The sequence below is a fragment of the Sminthopsis crassicaudata genome, chromosome 1 (assembly GCF_048593235.1).
Source record: "Sminthopsis crassicaudata isolate SCR6 chromosome 1, ASM4859323v1, whole genome shotgun sequence".
Lineage (NCBI taxonomy): Eukaryota > Metazoa > Chordata > Mammalia > Dasyuromorphia > Dasyuridae > Sminthopsis > Sminthopsis crassicaudata.
Window position 1 is genome coordinate 742333185 of NC_133617.1, and position 18691 is coordinate 742351875.

Genomic DNA, 18691 nt, shown 5'->3' on the forward strand with positions numbered 1-18691 from the left:
CCTGTCATCCTCATCATGATGATAATGGTAATAATGTTGATAATAATAATGAGGATAACAATAGTCGTGTTGCTTTTTGATGTAGTTTTCTGCTCATTTTTTCAAAGAAGGAAAGGATTTTCAGTGGCCTTTGCTAAGGACCCTAGCTAACCCTGAATAATCTGTGGCCATCCTGGCTTCTCTGCAGGTTTCATTGACTTTATCGTGGAGCCCACCTTCACTGTGTTGACCGACATGACTGAGAAGATTGTATCTCCACTTATCGACGAACCCTCCCAACCTGGTGGGACTGGGCACAGGCGCTCGAGGTCAGTGGTGGACCTTGCAAGGCTCTGGGTGGGGGCTTTGGCTTAGGGCTAAGGCCTGGGCATTTATTTCCTACCATTGGCAAGTGCCCACCTTTTGATTTCTACAGATACTTCAGGGTAGTGGTGGGGATGGAAATTTGTGTTTGTTGCTTCTTTCTTTCTTTCTTTCTTTCTTTCTTTCTTTCTTTCTTTCTTTCTTTCTTTCTTTCTTTCTTTCTTTCTTTCTTTCTTTCTTTCTTTCTTTCTTTCTCTCTCTCTCTCTCTCTCTCTCTCTCTCTCTCTTTCTTTCTTTCTTTCTTTCTTTCTTTCTTTCTTTCTTTCTTTCTTTCTTTCTTTCTTTCTTTCTCTTTTTTTTTTCTTTTTTCTTTTTTTTATTAAAACCAGCAAAGTTGTAATGATCAGGTTCCCTCTCTCAACCCGACATTGTAAGGGGATGAAAGCTGGTCAGAAAGGGAGTGAATTGAGATAATCTGCATTATGTCCTCTGAACTACCCCCATTCCTTCCATCCTGTTTCCATCTATTTATGCTTTATCAGAGAAGAGAGAAAGGGGAAGAAAAGCACTGAAGAAAAAGAAGAGGCGGGATTAGGGGAGAAAAGTGGGCAGGGAAGGCACAGGGGGATGTTGGAGGGGATTGTATCCTCCAGCTTCTCACAAGCAGGTGGGCCAGTTTAAAATTTTAGAGAGGAGGAAAGATGCCCCCTTTTTGCCCCCCACTATTTCCCATAAACTTGCTGCAAAGTCATGGCTTCCTCTCATGTGTCCATTCCATTAATTGGTCTCATTTGCCACTTGGTGGGCTTCATGATGTCAACATTTACATCTCTGTGGATAACTATCCACATAATTAAATTGACCAAAAAGCTGTTTCTAAACTGTTTGTATCCCATAATACTGAACTGCCATCCCTTTGACAGGTTTTCCATTTTCATTAAAACAAAAAAGATGGGAAAAGTGGAGAAAGTTGCATCAGAGGTGATCCTTTATTTATCCCTTTCTGCCTTCTGGCTCCCAAGATAGTGAGACACAAATAGTCCAGGTCCAACATGGAGTCCAGATGTTGGGGTGAACAGACGGTTGCAGAGAACTAGGGTAGGGTAGGGAGAAGAGAAGGACGAACATCTGGTGGATGACGCCAGCTGGGTGTTATGCTTGGGAAATATTTCTCTTCTTGATGATGGTTAAAATACAGAGCTGAGTGGAAAACTTTGGTGTAAACATCAGTTCAGCTCATTACAAATTAGAGATTACAACAGAAGAGCTAGGCTGAGGAGGTAAAGTTTGGTAAGGACTTCAAAAATCCAAATTGGAGAAGAGATATGGGATTGAGACTTTCTGGGGTGGGGGAGAGAGGGGAAGTTTGTACGAATTAGACACTTTCTCATTTTCAAACTTTTCAGAATGTGTATTCAACTTTCTCAATTTTGCTTTGGAAAACCAAGGGACCATATTCTAAGACTAGGTAAACCAGTGTATAAACTAGCTGCCCTGAGGGGATAAGCCTTCAACAGTGAGTCCATCTAGACTGGGTTAGCTGCAAACACTTATAATAGGAACCTGTGTTCTTGTGTTATCTCATCCCTAGCTTGAATAGCATCAGCCCATCGGATGCAAAGCGATCAAGCGTCCGGAGCACCGGGTCTGAAGGAAGTGCCTCGATCAACAATTCCGTCCTCACTGTGGACTATAAAAGTTTTAAAGCCACTTGGACCGAGGTGGTGCACGTTAACCGGGAGAAATGGCGGGCCAAAATTCCGAAAGGTACCTGATCTTCCTAGGAAGATTCTAAGCATAATTCCCTCAAGAAAACCCCAATCCCAATGAAATCTGGCTCACTCTTAAAAAGAAAGTTTTACTGATACTTTTGGTTTTATGTCACTTATCTTTTCCAGCATATTTCTTCTTTCTCCCCAGAGAGTCATTCTTTATCAAAAAATTATGAAAGAAGAGAAAAAAAAGCAAATCTAGCCGATATTTTTAAAAAGCTTGATGTTAATATGCGAAGTTCAACACCCGTAGTCCTTCACCTTTGGGGGAGAAATTGGGAGAGGTCTCCTTCCTGACCCCACTTCCCCTTTTTCCAGTTTGGCCTTTGATGCTTTCTGCTCCTTTTTAATCTCTTAGCTTTGTTTCTCTTCTTTTGAGCCAAACTTGATTCTATTTTCAGAGAGCCTCGTTTTGCTGGCTTGTTGTTATCCCAGTTTGCTTTGTTGTCACTAACTCTGCTTACTTCCCTTTGGATCAGTTTCATGAACCTTCCCATGCTTCCCTGTGTTCGTCACACCTTTCCCGGGTCCCTTCACCTTCGCAGATCACAGTTTGTTTAGCCGTTCTCCTGTCGGCAAGGTCCATCTGTGTCCCTGCACGTTGTTTACCGGCGTGACAAGTTGGACTCTTGTCTCCTAGGAGAATGAGGCCGAAAATATGTCATAGTCTTAGTCCCTTTTCTCATGTCTCCATTAGGTCCCTACATTGAATTCATAATAGAGTCAGGGAAACATTCGCAGCCTCTCGAGGACCAGGAATCACTTGGATGGTCTGAGCCGAGGACAGCCATGACTTTGATGTCAGTTTGATGGGAGCGTCCCAGTGCCTGGCTCTGTGATGGACCCCTTAAAGTTATTTATGCAGATTAGGGCAGGGAATGCCCGTCCGAGCTGCAGATGACCCCAAACTAGGAGGGACGAGTAACTCACTAGATGATAGATCCCCAAAGTGCCCTGGAGGTTGTGTAGGTCCTGCAGGTGTCTGGAAGGCTCTGGCTGTGACCAGCTTGTTTTCTGAGGTCTGCATTTCCCGTCACCCTCGTTGACTTGCTATAAAAGTACCAAGTATCTGAGGCTTAAAATTGTATTTCCACTCCAATCCCCTCTCCAGCGTGCTGTGTGCTGACTCCCAGAGCCGTTTGAACAGGGATTTGAATTCGGATGCTTTGGCTCTAAGTGCTCTAGTACCTGATTCTGGAGCCCTTTCTCTGAGACGCTCTGGGGCTTGGGGAAGCTCAGCGTGCTCGTGAGCACCTGGAATAATCTGTGTGAGACCTAGACTCCCCAGTGTCCACCTTGAGAGCTTTTCCACTTTCGGATTTAATTAATGAGTGGTGGTGATTGGTGGGCTCTCACTGACGATCGCTTTTGTTTATCCTCCCCATTATGTGCTTCTTGTGATGGCGGTGGAACAGAAGAGAAAGCCAAGCGGGAAGCTGAGGAGAAAGCCAAGCAGGAGGCCGAGGAGAAGAAGAAGGAAATGGAAGCCAAGAGTCAGGCCGAGGAAGGGGCGCCGGGCAAGCCCGAGAAGAAGAAGGCTGGAGAAGGCAAGAGCCAAGCTAACGGGGGCCGAGGCCACAGAAGTGAAAACCCTCACGGGAAACATCCTTCCAAAGCCGGAGACAACAAGCACACGGGTGAGGACACAGGGTCTTTCTCTGGAATTTTGGTTTTCTCAGTGGCGGAATCCAGACTTTTTCATGAAAGTGGCCCACTTGGGGGAGGGGGAGGGCTGCGTCGAGAAGCGTAGAGGGGGGAGACCTGTGTGCTGAGCAAAAACTTGTCACATGGACTACCTTTATTTAGGAGCACAAATATTTGGTTCTGTGGAAACGATAGGATTTGGGGGCGGGGTTTGGTAGTTCAAGTTTTCACTTAAAGTAAAAATTTGCCTTTTCTCCCTATGAAATGATTTGGCTTAGTGTGCATTTCTACTAGATTATAAACTCCAAGGGCTCATGGTTTCCATGAAGGAATCCAACAAACACTTATTAAGGGCCTACTGTGTACAAGGCACTGTTCTAGGTGATTTGCTATAAAGAGAAAAAGTGCAAATAATGTCCTGGCCTCCGAGGGAGTGCACTCCATTGGGAGATACTCCAAGATTTCCGGATGGACAATGCCCAAGGGGGCTTTTTGTTCACTTCTTTGATTGTAGAGAAGAGATCATGTCTTAACTTCCTGCGAGTGCCTTCACTCAGCTCTTTCTCCATCTATTTTTGAGTTGTTTGCGTGTTATCTCCTCTACAACACAGGCAGCTCCTTGAGAGCAGGAATTACTCTGGCTTTTCTTTGTATCCCCAGCATTTAGGATGGCATGTGCATGCAGTAAGCATTTAATAAATGCTTGTTGGATTACTGAGTGACTTAGTCAGGGGACACAACCAGATAAGTGTGTACAGCATAATTTGGTTAGGGAGAACAAGCAGGAATAACTATAGGACCAAGGGAATGGTGCTTGGACTTGACCTTGAAGGAAGTCAAGGGTCTGGAGAGGAAGGCATTCTTGGAAGAGGGGACAGCTCGGGAAAAGGCCCAGCGCTGGGAGAGGGGATGCTGAGGAGGCCGATAGGACTGAAAAGAAAATGGGTAAAGGGGGTAAGAGGGCACAGGTGCAACCAGCGCTTTGTGAAATCACAGGGGAATAAATCTAGCTTTGCTTTCATCCTGAACACTTGTAGTGGATGGACAGTGTGACCTCGAGCTGCTCCTCGCCATCCCCACTGCTCCCCACAAATAGCAAGACTAGGGAAAGAGAAGGAGGAGAAAAGCCTGGCCAGCAAGGTTATGTTTCAGGAGAAACGATCGCCCAGGCATTGAGAGCTGCTGAGAGCATGAGCCCAATGGGGCGCTGCCCTTTGGGGTAGATGGCAAGGGCAGCTCAGTAGTTGCCATGGGCTGCTGGGCTGGGCTGGGAGGCTTTCCTCTTCAGAGGAAGCACAGTCTGGAAAGCCCCTTATTGGCTATGTTGGAGGGGGGATTCATTTTCAGGTGTGGGCTGGGCACGGCAATTACTCAAGTTCTTTCGGACTCTGAAATCCTGGGATTTTCATTCATCTTTGGATATCTTTTCTTCTCCACCTCTGCCGCTTGCCAGAGGGCACAACAGTGCATTATGTATCCTATATTTTAAAATGAATGAATGAAATGGTAAGTTTTCTTTTGTGCCAAATATTTTATTTTTGTTTTGGAGAAGAGCTATAGAGTGAGAAGAGACCTTGGGAACAACCTGATCCCGATGGGTTTAATGGGAAGGGAATCCCAGAGAGGCGGTGACCTTCCCGAGATCGCCAGTAGGAAGCAGCACACTTGGAATTCAGGTCCAGGCCCCGGGACTCCCCTGCCTCCGGCCCAGCCCGTGGCTTTTCTGGCCCTGGTACGGGGGGCTGTGTCTCGCTTATGCTCGGGTCACTGACTGCTATTTGTGTGACATTGAGTGTCCAATGGCTTTGAGAGCTTCCAAGTCCAAGAAAATGTCAGCGATGTTGGGGGAGTTCTTCCCTCCAGACACAAACCCAAATCCTGGGTGGATTTTGTGACCATTGTTCTAAAGAGAGATTTTGATGGGAAAGCACTGGGAAGAACAGCCGTTTGCCTGCCCTTGCCATCTACCCCAGATGTACCCAATTGTGGAAGAACCGGCCCCAAAAGGGCTCGGAGAACGGTCTCCAGGGTGGTCTTTGCCGCTCTAGGCCAGCCAGGCATTCACAGCCTCTCTGGGCCTCCTCGGATCCTGGCCCTCACTTCTCAGCAGAGGAGGTGGCTTTCCTGTTGGCAGAAGAGAGCCCAGGGCCCTAGAGTACAAGAGAGTTTTTGTGTTGGTTGTTTTGTTTGAGATGAGACCTGTCCTGGATTTGTAGTTAGACAGGGGGAGGACGCCAGCAAAAAGGGGGAGGCTGCCTTTGGGCCTCCATCTTCCTCTCTATGTAAAGCGCGGCTGGATCTGATGGCGTCAGAGGTCCTTTCGAAATCCAGGATCCTCTTTATTCTGGTAATGACAACAGTGACTTAGATTTCAGCACTGCCTTAAAGAAATGACTTTTTTATCTCAAGAAAATAATCTTACTCTTTTCTGGAAGAAAAAAGTTTATATTGTGAATATAACGTTGTGATGAAATGATTTCTAACTTCATGCAATATATTCCCTTTTTTGTTTTTTTATAAACTTTATATGAAAAAAATGGTTTGCAGTTCTGAATATTTTTCTTCTCTCTTGCCCTTCCCCTCCCACTGAGGAGGCAAGAAATAACAATGACCATTATATATATAATGAATGAAATCCAGAAAACTCCCATCCATTTCTCTTGGATTCTTCCAAGAGGAGACCTAGCGTCATTCGAGAGAGAGTCCTGCTCTCCCAGAGAGCCGTTCCTCCTGTGCCCGAGGGACGAGGCTGCTCAGTGGTAGCGGGCTGGCTCGGCCTTTGGCAGAAGCACAAGTCTGCTTCTGAGCCTGTCCCCTGGAGTAGGAAAGCAAGAAAAGCATTAAAAATAAATAAATAAAAAGAAAAGTACTAGCCATAGAGGCAGAGGAAGTAGGTTTGAATGGTCCTTCTGCCATCTTGTCTGCCATCTTTGGGGTCAGTAAAATAATAATAGTAATAACATGTATTATATTATATAGATAGTTGTGTATATTATTACATCTATTATATAATTATTATATTATATAATATCTATATAAAGTCACATAAAACACATTTCCCTATTAGCTATGTTGCAAAAAGGAGGAAAAAGCAGAAAGACAATGAAAAACAAAGAAAATGTGCTTCCATGCACTCAGCTTTCTCTCTCCAGAGGGACACTGTTTTCTAGCGTGAGTCCTTTAGGATTGTAGCCATGACAAAGGTTCTCTTCATCGTCACGGGGAGAGCCAGAGGTTTTCTGAGACGCTGCAGTGCTGATTTCTTTGGCACAAGTTGAGTCAAAGAGAAGAAGCGGCTTGGAAAGGAGAGCTGGATTTGGGGCTGGAGGGTCGGTGCTGGGGCTCAGATCTGGGGCTGATTAGCTGGGTCCCCGTCAGCAAATCCCTCTGCTTTCCTGCCCCCATCCTCCAGGCGAGAGGCTTGGGCTGGACGGTCTCCCAGGGCCTCCCCAGCTCAAAATCTGTGCTCTCAAGTCAGCTTTTCCTAACCTCCCACAGTGAACATGGCGTTCCTGAGCGTTCCCCCTTCTGCCTTTCATCCTGGTTCTCCAGTTACAACTCAACTTGAGATTTAAATCAGAGAACCTGGATCAAACCCAGAAAACTCCCATCCCGTTCTCCTCTTGGAGTCCTCCAAAAGAAGAGCCACCGATATTAGGGAGACCGTCCTGCACTCCCAGAGCCATTCCTCCTGTGCCCGGGGGACACGGCTGCTCCGGGGGGCCTTTGGCTGAAGCATGAGGCCGCTTCTGAGCCTGCCCCTGGAGCAGGAAAGCGAGAGAAGTATTAAATATATATTCAAAAGGAACCTCTGCCATCTTGGGCTCAGGAAAATAAACACAGAACCAGAGGCAGGGTCGGGGAAAGAGTTAAACAGGCGCCCTCCCGGGTTCTGATCCAATTCTGAATCTGCGGTCCTCCCTCTGCCTTTGGAGTCCCTTGGTACAGACCTTCGCCACAGGCCAACATTTCCCCAAAAAGAAGGTAGTCATTGAGTGAGAGGCGGGAAACAAATCGATGGAGAGAAATGGCTGGCTTGGGACCCTCACGCCGCCTGCTGTAATTAAAGTGATTTATAACTACGTGAGAAGACTTTCAGATCTTTACATTTACTCAATTACCGTTCATGTAGTTATTACTCCATATGCACCCTGAGGGGAAGAACTTAATGCACTTTATCTAAGAAGGCTGGGGAGGCCCCGATTCAGAGGGAGATCTGGGCCCGGATCCTGGCCCTGCCACTTTCTACCTGTGGCAAACGACTCACCCTGTTCGGATCCCAAATTCCCACCTGCAGAGGGAGAGTCGTGGCCTTTAGTGTCCCGACAACTCCAGCTCCAAGACCTGTGAGGGAAGGCCGGCTCCGCTCTCACCTTCCTAGTACTCGGGCCAGAAACGTGAATGTTGAGACAGGGAACCTGTGGGGAGTGGGAGGCCGGCTTCCCAGGACCACCGAGGGACTGCTGGAAGTGTTGCAGGCCGTCCCTTATAACAAAACATTAATTCTGATAACGTGCACTTCCCAGCCCAGCAACCGTGAAACCAGTGAAATGCAGTCCTCGAAATAAAGTCGGTAACGGGCAGAACTTCCCTCTCACTAGTAATTGCCCACAATTCTGTGATCTTTTGTGCTCACATCTCATTAAAAACAATCAGACTATCCTCACTTTTCATAACACGTACAATCAATAGTAATGTTATACAGCAAATGAAATTCTTAAAACGAAGACACTTTTTAACCTGAGTCTCACCTCCCACTGTGTCAGATGGTGGCTTGAAAGTGCAATACTGGATATAGTGAATTGTTGACTCATTGACGTCAGATTCGTGATCTGTCTATCTCTCTCCTCTCTGTCTCTTTGTCCCTCTGTCTCTATCTGTCTCTGTCTCTTGTCTGTCTGTCTCACTCTGTCTGTCTGTCTCTGTTTATCTGTCTCTGTCTCTCTGTCTGGGTTTCTTCCTCTGTCTCACTCTGTCTCTGTCTGTCTGTTTCACACTCTATCTCTCCCTCTCTCTGTTTCTGTATCTCTCTCTGTCTCCCTCTGTCTCAATTTATCTGTCTCTATCTCTGTCTCTCTGTCTCTCTGTCTCTCTGTCTCTCTGTCTCTCTGTCTCTCTGTCTCTCTCTCTCTCTCTCTCTCTGTCTCTCTCTCTCTCTCTCTCTCGTCTGTCGGTCTCCCTCTGTCTCAATCTGTCTGTCTGTCTCTGTTTATCTGTCTCTGTCTCTCTGTCTGTCTTTGTCTCTCTGTCTGGGTTTCTTCCTCTGTCTCACTCTGTCTGTCTGTTTCACACTCTCTCTATCTCTCCCTCTCTCTGTTTCTGTCTCTCTCTCTGTCTGTCTGTCTCTTGTCTGTCGGTCTCCCTCTGTCTCAATCTGTCTGTCTGTCTGTCTCTGTCTCTCGTTTCCTCACTGTGACCTCTCTTTTCCCCCCATTTATTTCTCTGTTGACATTCACTCTCCCACTTCTCGGGCACAGTTCCTCATTTGTAGTGTGTCACCGCCTGTTCTCAATCCGCCGCCCCATGTCGACAGGCCTAGTGTGACTTCTAGCTCCTTGCTCAGCAGCCTGCTCACACTGCTGATTCTGTCATTTTCAGGTGATGAGAAAAACAAGCCAGATAAGAAGGATCAGTCCAATGCTGGCAGTGATTCCAAGAAACCAGACGGTAAGAATCCGATTCCTATTATTCTTTCTCATAAAAGAGGCCGAACTTGTTAGGATTAGAGAGAAACAGAAAGTAAGACTACATGATATTTCTGTATATTCAGCCTTGGAAAAAACTTTTTGCTATGATCGATAGACTTATTGTATTTTTAAGAAAAGAATTGATGACTTATAGCTTCTTTGACTGTCACCTCCTCCTCAAAAGTCTGAATTAATTCTCTTTTTTGCCACTTTGCAAATGAATATTAGGAACAAAATTAAGATCAGGGATGATTAGAATCACGGATTGATTTATAGGCAGCAACAACTGCCAGACACCACACTGTACTACACTGTAATACGATGAGTTTGTAGTTTGTACATACATAAATCTGCGTACAAACACATGCACACACTTATTCAATGTATATTCCACGGCGGGTGGTTAGGGGACATGCTCAGTGACTCCCACCTTTACTGCAAAATCCTCCACTGATGAGTTATCAGGAGTCCCAAGGAACTGAGAATATCAACTACTGTCTGCAGTGCAGTCTAATATTCTGTGTGCCACCAAGACACAATGCCATCTCTTCCCAGCCCGATATTATTTTATTCTCTGTAAATTTTTTATGGGAAATTGATTTTCACCTCCAGAAGCCAGATTACTCCCTCAAGACCTGACTTTTAAAATGAATTGGTAATCTTACATTAGTTGTTTGGATCTAATATATATGGGATTAGGGTTAAACCTCTAACCCCTAATACTGTCTCACCGAATAAATATATTTCATTTTTATTAGTACCTGGCTTTTGTCTGCACATGACATAAAAGCCTAAACGATTAGGGTTTCTGGGGATTGCCTTATGTTGAACACCCTGTTTTAATTCAGTATTTTATAGTCCCTGTGATTCAGGAACAGTTAACAGATGCTGAACTATTCTTTTAATGCCTGTTGTTAGAAAGAAAACCTGTCAAGGACAAATCTTGGTTAGTAGTATGGTTGCCAAGGGAGAAAAATTTGAATATGACACAAGAAACTTATTATGATGAGATCAGGCACTTTTAGCTGTTGGCAGCAACTTACGAAGAGGGCACGAATGCCTTTCTTTCTTAGTTTTTCATCTGAGATCATTTTGAAATTCGTTTCATCCGCTTTGTTAGAAAAGCCTTCTGCGGCAGGGACATCCAGCTTCGTGCGTACTTGTTATTGTGAGTGGAACAGCTTTCCTTGAATCTTTGTTGCTCTGAGCTAAGTTACCCAAAGGTCTGAGAGTTCGAAGCAGCCAGGGCTCTCCATTCTCCAGGTCTGTGTTTGCAATGACCGCATCTTTGTCTGTATCAAAGAAACAGAATCTGAGATCTGCAAGGAATCTCAGAAGTCAGCACGGCAATCTGTTCCCTAACAAGATCCCCCTTTCAGTAGTCTCAAAAAGTGGCCATCCGGCCTTTCATCCAACATCTCCATTCTTTTTTTTTTGGAAAATTGTTGGCAACCCTTTCCTTAAGTCAGACTGAAATTCATCTTTTTGAAAACATCTATCCATTGCTTCTAGATCCATTATTTGGATGGATCAAATGGAACAAGTCTCTTCCCCGTGATAATCTTTAAAATATTGAAGATAGAAATTGTACCTGGTTTCTCTTCTTCATCTTCATTTGCCTTATCTGAGAGAGCATAATCTCAAAACTCTTTACCATTCTAGATTTCTAACAGGTGCCCAGAAGAATTATATCTAAAGATAACTGGTCGGCTTCTCTGAAATTCTGGTCTTTGGAAAATGATAGGGTTTGGTTTAAGGCTTTGTCTTAAGAAAGAAATCTAGTCAGTAAACCCTAATATATGAGTAGAAGGGAAGAAGGAAAGAAAAAAAATGTTGCATGATAATGTTGTACATTTGAAAGGAATAGCAAGTTGTGCATAGTAGATTTACAGGCTCTTATGCAGTCATCTTTGTTATTATACCGTGTTATGGAAATTCTTGTTTTAGTCCATAAATTAAAATTAAAATAAATAGAAACTAAAAAAAAAAACAAACAAAAAAAACAAAAACTATACTTGCAAATGTTCTTGCTGTACCTTGGACAGCTCCACTCCAACCAACTTCCCTAGTCTTAGTGTAAAAGTTCTAAAAAAGAGATGGAGAAAAGAAGAGGACACACTTTGTAAGAAATAAGGAACATTAATAGCCTAACTTTCATATTATTAAAAATTTAATGAGGGATCATTGAGGAACATCTCCAAGCTACAGGAAGAGAGATCCGATTACCATTCCCACGACATCCCCTTCTGTACTCGGGGTACTTTGGAATTGTCATGAGTAGGGACAAACTTTTAAAAAGCCAGCCTCTTTTTCCAAACCCTAAACTCCAAGACAGACCATAATCTCCTTAGGCCTATTTCCTCATCTATAAAACTAAGGAGTTAGTTTTAATGACTTGTAAGGCCCCTCATACTAAGTCAGCCAGCGGACTTGGAAATGTTTCCTTCTCATTCTCTGATTGGTCTTCCTCCCTGATCTGCCATTTAGCTGGAGTGGTGGGGGTGGATAGACTTATTATGCTTCCTAACATAGACAGAAACATAGAAGCAGAACCAGAAGGGGTCTTAGAAGTCATTTACAGAGGAAGGGAATGCGGCCCAGAGATACGTTCTCCAATGGCACACAGGTAGTTAAAAGGAAAACTGTGATCCCAACCTGAGCCTATCGGGCTCCAAATCCAGTAGTCTTTCCAACTCCAGGTTGGAGCTTTCCGGCATCAGTTAGTCTCAGTTTCCTTGTAAATTGTAGGATTTCATTCCTCTTACTGGAAGATAATGCTCCTTGTTTATGATATCAGTTTGTCAACTACTGGTGATGAGCTGTAGAACCTCCTACAGACATGGTTAAGTTTGACCTTTGCTATATGATTTGATGTTTATGCTGAGTCTATCACAACCAAATGGTTATCTCAGCCCCTGTCTTATCTTTCTCTGGTTGGGAGTCTTTCTAACACTCACCCAAGATATAAGATAAATCAGCAAGACTTTTTTCTGCTAGCAAAATAGAACTTAGGAAATTTTATTGAAGACTTTTCTTCTATGTACCTCCTTAAAAACCTTAAAACTTTACAATTTAGGGTCTTGGATTGGTCTACTGACTGTGTACATATGCTAAATAAAATCATTACTTTTTTCATTTGTTACAATTTGCTTAGAAAGATCCTGCCTAAGCATGAGAACTCAATTCCTGAATAGATCAATAATTTATTCCTACTGTTTATGATTTCTTTCTGAATTGTGTCCAAAATGGCAAATAAAGTTGGTAACTGGGACCAGTTTTCAGTTAGTTTTCTCCCCAAAAGCCTACCATTGAGAAAAAACTTGGCTGCACTAGTTTATTCACCTATCTACGTGTCAACTTTCCATGGAAACCAGAGCCGGAACCTTGTAAAATTTCTGGCATCTTCTTGGGAGCTAAGAGATTCTCTTTTTTCTTTTACCTGACTATCATGAAGTAGATAAATGATAGTAATCGAGATAGGAGCAGGGAGTTGTTGGATTTCTTCATGATCCTGGCATAGTAGCTTACAGTGCCTCTCAGGTGCTTATTGATTGATTGGATGCTCTTTTATTCCATTGATTTTGAGGTTTTTAATAAGAACCCAGGAAAGAGTAAGCGTGAGTGATCTCATTAGAGAGACAAGTTTGGAGGTTATCTCTTCAATAAAATTGAAAAAATCTAAACCATTGGAGTTGGCTAATTCATGGCATTTGGGCATCTTAATGCAAGGGGAATGGCCTGTCTCACTCTGGGGTGGATCTAGTAGGGTTAAATCAAGAGAGAAATTGTACAGTATCATAGAGGTGCATGATCCTGTAGATGAAAATGCAGAAAATGATAAAGCACATAGCAGGATTTCATGGTAGAGCCAGAACTGAGAAACGATGGGACATTGCCGGAAAAAACATAGCTCCTTTGAGGCAGGGATGGCTGCATTTTTGTCTTTATAACCCCAAATGTGTGGCACACTGTAGCCTCTTAAAATGGCTCATTAAGTGAATGAGTGAATGGATTTAGATTTTTTTGCATTTATGCCTAAGTTTTCAGAGTTATGATTTCACCAACTCCAGAAAATAATGTTTTGTGTATAATATGTGCCAATAATTTTGTGGTTCAAATTTTGTGCTGAGTATGAGGCTCTCTGTCAATTAATGTATTCAAGGGACCATGGAGTTGGAATAATCCCATTTCAAAATGGTTTCACAGATACCGTGCCATTGGAAGGATCTTCCCAGTCCTCCCTCTCCATTTTGATTTATATCAATTTTTATTTCAATTATCTCAACCAATTTTGACTTATATCACTTGTTATAGTAACAGAAATGCTTAACAAATGCCCAGCTTTCCTTTGAATTTCTTGAGAGAGGAGGTGCAAGGGAAATTTCTCTGGTATGGGTGGTCTTGATTGTAGATTATTGAACCCCTTGAGCTGAAATCATGAGGATCTTTGTGATGGACCTGAGTTTATTTGATCCTTCAGCATTTTTTATTTTACTACTGTGTACTAAATATTGTGTTGTGTGCTGAACACAAAGGCAAAATTTAGAAACAACTTATGCATTGGAGTTGAATCTTTTATTTTTATTTTTTTTTCCTGAGGCAATTGGGGTTAAGTGACTTGCCCAGGGTCACACAGTTAAGGAGTGTAAGGTGTCTGAGGCAAGATTTGAACTCAGATCCTCCTGACTTCAGGGCTGGAGTTGAATCTTTATGAAAATTAGATTGTGACATGGAAAATCCACAAAGCTAAGTGGGATTGTGGGAGACATTAATGCCAGACAGGGAAGTTCACATTTTTCCTGGAGATAGTAGTGAGCCCTCGAAACTTTTTGAGGAGAGTAGTGATGTAAACAGACTATGGAAGTATAGTCATTATAGCCTGCATTTATCTGCATGTTCAGCTTTTTTAGAGGTGAGGGTCCCATGCTAGGAAGACTCAGAATATGCAAGAGTCCCCTTTTCCTTAGCTGTAGAAAAAATAAATGCATCGAGTATAGTTAGAAGACTTAGGTTAGAAGCCTTCTGTTATCCTGTCACTTATATTCCTACAGGACACGTGGACATGCTCAGTCTCACCAAGATTGAAAACTAAAGTTTGATCCAGAATTGTAAAGCATTTGTTTCTAAATAGTTCCCTCAACTATGGGAATGACCCTAGTTTAAGAAGCTTTAAGTCAGGGCCAGCAGAAGGAGGTTGTTTCCACAGCTACTCATTTTAAAAGCACAAAAGGCTTGTCGTAAACCTGTTACTTTCCTATTCGTGGACTAAAACTCAGCACCTGTCTCATCATCATCAATAGCCTTATGCTCTAGCATGTCCCTTGCCCTCGTGCCTCTCTTCTTTAATAATTCGCCATGCAGTTGTCAAATTTCAGTTCCCAAATAGAGATTATTTTCCTCAGAAAGCTCCAGTGGCTCCCTTGTTGTCTCTGTGATCAAAGATAACTCCTTGGAATATAACAATGCTTTCCATTTCTTGAGGTGCAGTTTTTTTATTTTCTCAGATCTTTTACATGCTAGTTCGCTTCAGAACTCTCATCCTGCCAACCGACACTCCTTACTGTTCCCCTTATCCAGCGTTTCATGGCCCATCTCCACTCCTATTCACGGGCATCCCTAGGGTGCCCTTCCTTCTCATTGATTCCCCATGGATTCCCAGAATCCTTTGCAGTCTTTCCAAATGAAAGCAGCCACAAGATCCTCCTTCCACACTTACTTTGAAGTGATCAAATATATGTTTTCTATCCACGTGTATTTGTAACTGGAATGGAGGTTTTATGGAGGCAGGGACTGTTTCATTTCTGTCTTTGTATCTCATTCAGTGCATGACATAGAGCAGGTATTTTGTAAATACTTCTTGAATGAATGAATGAATGAACAAATGACTTCTAAAATTATCTTTGGTTCTTAGAGTTTCAGAATTCAATACTTTAGTGCTCTTTCTTTTCTGATGCCCCAAATTATATCGCCCTACTGTGGAGAGTCTAGGTTGATTCCAAGAGTTAAAATTGTGATTCTTTCTGTATTAACTTTTCAGGATTTGTTAGCCATAAAAATCCATTCTGCCCATTGATGTGTAGGTTCTCTCTGGGGCAACAGAGAGGTGAGAAGAACCGGCCCTAGCGGTGGCAAGGCTCACCTTGAAGAGCTGAGGTGAATCAGAACCGCAGATACTGAGGTCGGGTCCATCTGGACTCCTCTATAGTATTTACGGGGTCAGAATGGAGCTAGAGGAGACCTTGGATCTCACCCAGACTACATCACTAATTGACTTGACCTCATTTAGCTGGTACAGGGACTAGAGGGCTGGACTTGGAGTCCGAACACTTGAGGTCAGACCTTTCCATAGATGCTTTCTAATTGTGTGACCCTGGCTAGGCCACTTCACTTTTTCTGGCCTCAGTTTCTTCATATGTCAAATGGGGATATTAAGAGCATTTATTTCACAAAGTTGTGGTGAGAATCAAATGAGACGATGTCTGTAAAGCTCTTTGCAGAATGCAAAGTGCTGGATAACTGTTCCCGTGTGTCGCAGATGAGGAAACTAAGGTCTCTAGGGTTAAATGGCTCATCAGAGTAGTGAATGGCAGTACTGAGATTTATACCCACCAGCAGTGTGCTGTCTAACACATAGAGTTAGAAGGGAAGCCATAGAGTTCTAGGGAGACCGTTACTAAGCCAGAGTGATCTCCCTGAGCTACCTGACCTCTGAGATCCCTTCTACTTAAGAGTTCTGATCATGTGATGCTGCATAAATGATCGTGTGAAATGATACTCACTGAACAATGTCGTAAAGAAAAGTTCTAAGTGATAACAACAACCTCTTGGCTTTCTTATGGAAACCAATCAATCAAAATAATCATCTTTAAAGTACTTTGCAGATCTCACAGTGTGAGGTATTAGTATTATTAGCTATTGCTAAAGAGCCGGCTCAGAGGAGTCAAAATAACTCTTCTTTTGGAGGCAGGGGACTGAGCTGGCCATTATCGGCTGTGATTTGGGTCAGATTTTCCAGCCCTTCTCAGGCTTGGGTTCCTATCAGTAAAATGAAGAAGTCAGAAGTCACCTCTAAGTGCTTTCCAGCTCCAAACCTGACTCTATACCATGGACAAACCGACTACAAGCTGCCTAGTTCTCAGCCCATTACCAATTAAGCACGTTGTCACATCAAGGTAGTATCTTCCCTCTTTTTTTCATGACACAATAAATCTTCCCAAAGTTACTTTCCTGCATTATAATCATGGGGAATATCCACTTTATGGTTTCAATCTTCTGGAGGTCTTGTTAATGAGCAACTGTACTTCTGGTGGTCACAAGTGGACAGCTGGGATTGAATTCCCAAATGCTGGGGAAAATGTGACTTTTTCAAAAAGAATGCTCCGGTCAGGACTTCTGCGACGCTTTGGAATCACAAGGAAGATAGTTCTCTTTTTTCCTTCTCAGTCTCATTGCCCCTGTTCTGTCATCTTGGATCGACTCCACTTTGTGAAGGAAATGCCATGTGAATGGGCAGCGTAGGCCTTTACAGCGAGAATGTGCCAAAGGCAGCATTGGGAATCCCGGGCTCGCTAACACGCTTCTTCTTGTAGCTTTCTCAACACCGGCAGGCTGCTTACCGTGCCCCAGCCTTGTTCCTCTGTATTTGTCCTCAGCTTTCCCCCTCCCGCAGAAGCTCCTTGTCTCCAAGTAGCTCTTCCTTCATTTCACCCACACGCTTCTTCAGACACATCAGGCTGAGAATGGTCTTCACAAGGGTCTTTGAGCTCAGAAGGAACAGTGCAAACCTCTGGAGGTGTACTCTCCATTTTCTTTGCTTCTTTGCTTTGCCCTTCTTCTCTGAATGCTTTCAACACAATGAAAAGAACAGAAAGACAGAATAATGGAGGAATTGCTGCATCTGGAGCCTAAATTCCATTGTTCAGTTTACCTGGAAGCCTAGCTGTAGAATAGGGAAGGTTGAGGGCTCAAGAGACAGATCGCTAGATGGGGAGTTAAGGTGCCAGAACTTCAGCCCCTGGTTTCCCCAAACTTTGCCTATTTGGGGACATCCGAAGACCTGCTTCGATTCTCCATGGTCCACTTTCTCCACTGCCAAAATAAATGCTTCATCCATTGAGCTACCCACCCAAGTAGCTGTCTGAGGTTGTAAAGATTATTCAGATGTTTATGAAAATCAGATCTTTTCCACTCCACTGGGGAAAGATCATTGGTGGGAAAAACCACTTTGCTGCTAAAAAACAACTCTGAGTGAATAAGGACTAACTTAATTAGTTAATAAATCCAATTAATTAATTACTCCAACTAATTAATTGATCCAATTAATTAGTTAATTAATCCAATTAATTAATCCAATCCATTGCCACATCCAATTGCTTATTTTCCTCTCCTTTTCTTCCTCACCAGTGGACAGGGCAAATACCAAAAAGAGCCCTCTCATTAACACATCCCCAAAACTCGCCAAAGATTGGGTAGAAATTGATGCTGAATTCCAATTCCTCATTATCCACATCAATGTCCCAGATAGTAACTGACTATATTATAATTTTATACCTCTTTTAATTATAACAAATAAGGGATATAACCAGAGTAGAAAAAAAGATTAGAAATACCAACACATGTGCACATAGGTTCAAGTTAGAAGTCCAAGAGCAGAGGAAGGAAAAAAGAGACGGAATAATGAAAAAAATGAGTCAGACGCCGAGAAAGGAGTTGTTTTTCTTCTTCTGTTGATTCATTTCCTGTGTTCCCAGAGATCTACAGGATAGAGAAGGAACAAAAGAAAAGATGTTGCTAAAAATTGGTCTCTAGGTCATTGAGTAGCCAAGCATGATACTTTGTCACAAGTCCATGGGGCCTTTTTGTTAGACTTGGAAGGGACCTTAGAGAGACCATCCAATCCGACCCCTTTAATGGACTTATCAGAAAATGGAATCCCAGAGAAGCCCAAATGACACAATTAAATGTTGGAGGCAGGATTTAAATTCAGGTTCTATTCCTTCAAATTCTAAGTACATTTTTCACTGCATCATGCTAGAAATTATGAAGTACTGATGCTCAGTAAATATCAAAAATTTTTGTAAGTCATTTATCCTGGAAAGGCAAACCCAACAATGCATGTTTCGGGTGACGGATAAATAATTGCTACTTAAAAGGAGAAGTTTAACAAGTGTGGAGAGAATCATTTACCTTTCATGTGATTCTCTCCAAGTAATTTCCTCCCCAGAAGCTTTCAAAGTGCTTTCATTCTGCTGAATTATTAAGTTGGTTAAGCGATAAGAGACCCCC

At 43.1% G+C, this 18691-nt stretch overlaps 1 protein-coding gene across 8 annotated transcripts in view; it reads left to right on the plus strand.

Moving 5' to 3' along the window:
- Nucleotides 1-18691, plus strand: part of PDE1C (phosphodiesterase 1C) — a 404822-nt gene that overhangs the window by 346502 nt on the left and 39629 nt on the right. For all 8 annotated transcript variants that reach the window (XM_074284348.1, XM_074284347.1, XM_074284353.1 and 5 more), the window contains 4 exons: nucleotides 188-308; nucleotides 1895-2070; nucleotides 3491-3712; nucleotides 9318-9386. In XM_074284348.1, the coding sequence (XP_074140449.1) occupies nucleotides 188-308; nucleotides 1895-2070; nucleotides 3491-3712; nucleotides 9318-9386 (588 nt within the window). The remainder of the gene's footprint in view (nucleotides 1-187; nucleotides 309-1894; nucleotides 2071-3490; nucleotides 3713-9317; nucleotides 9387-18691) is intronic.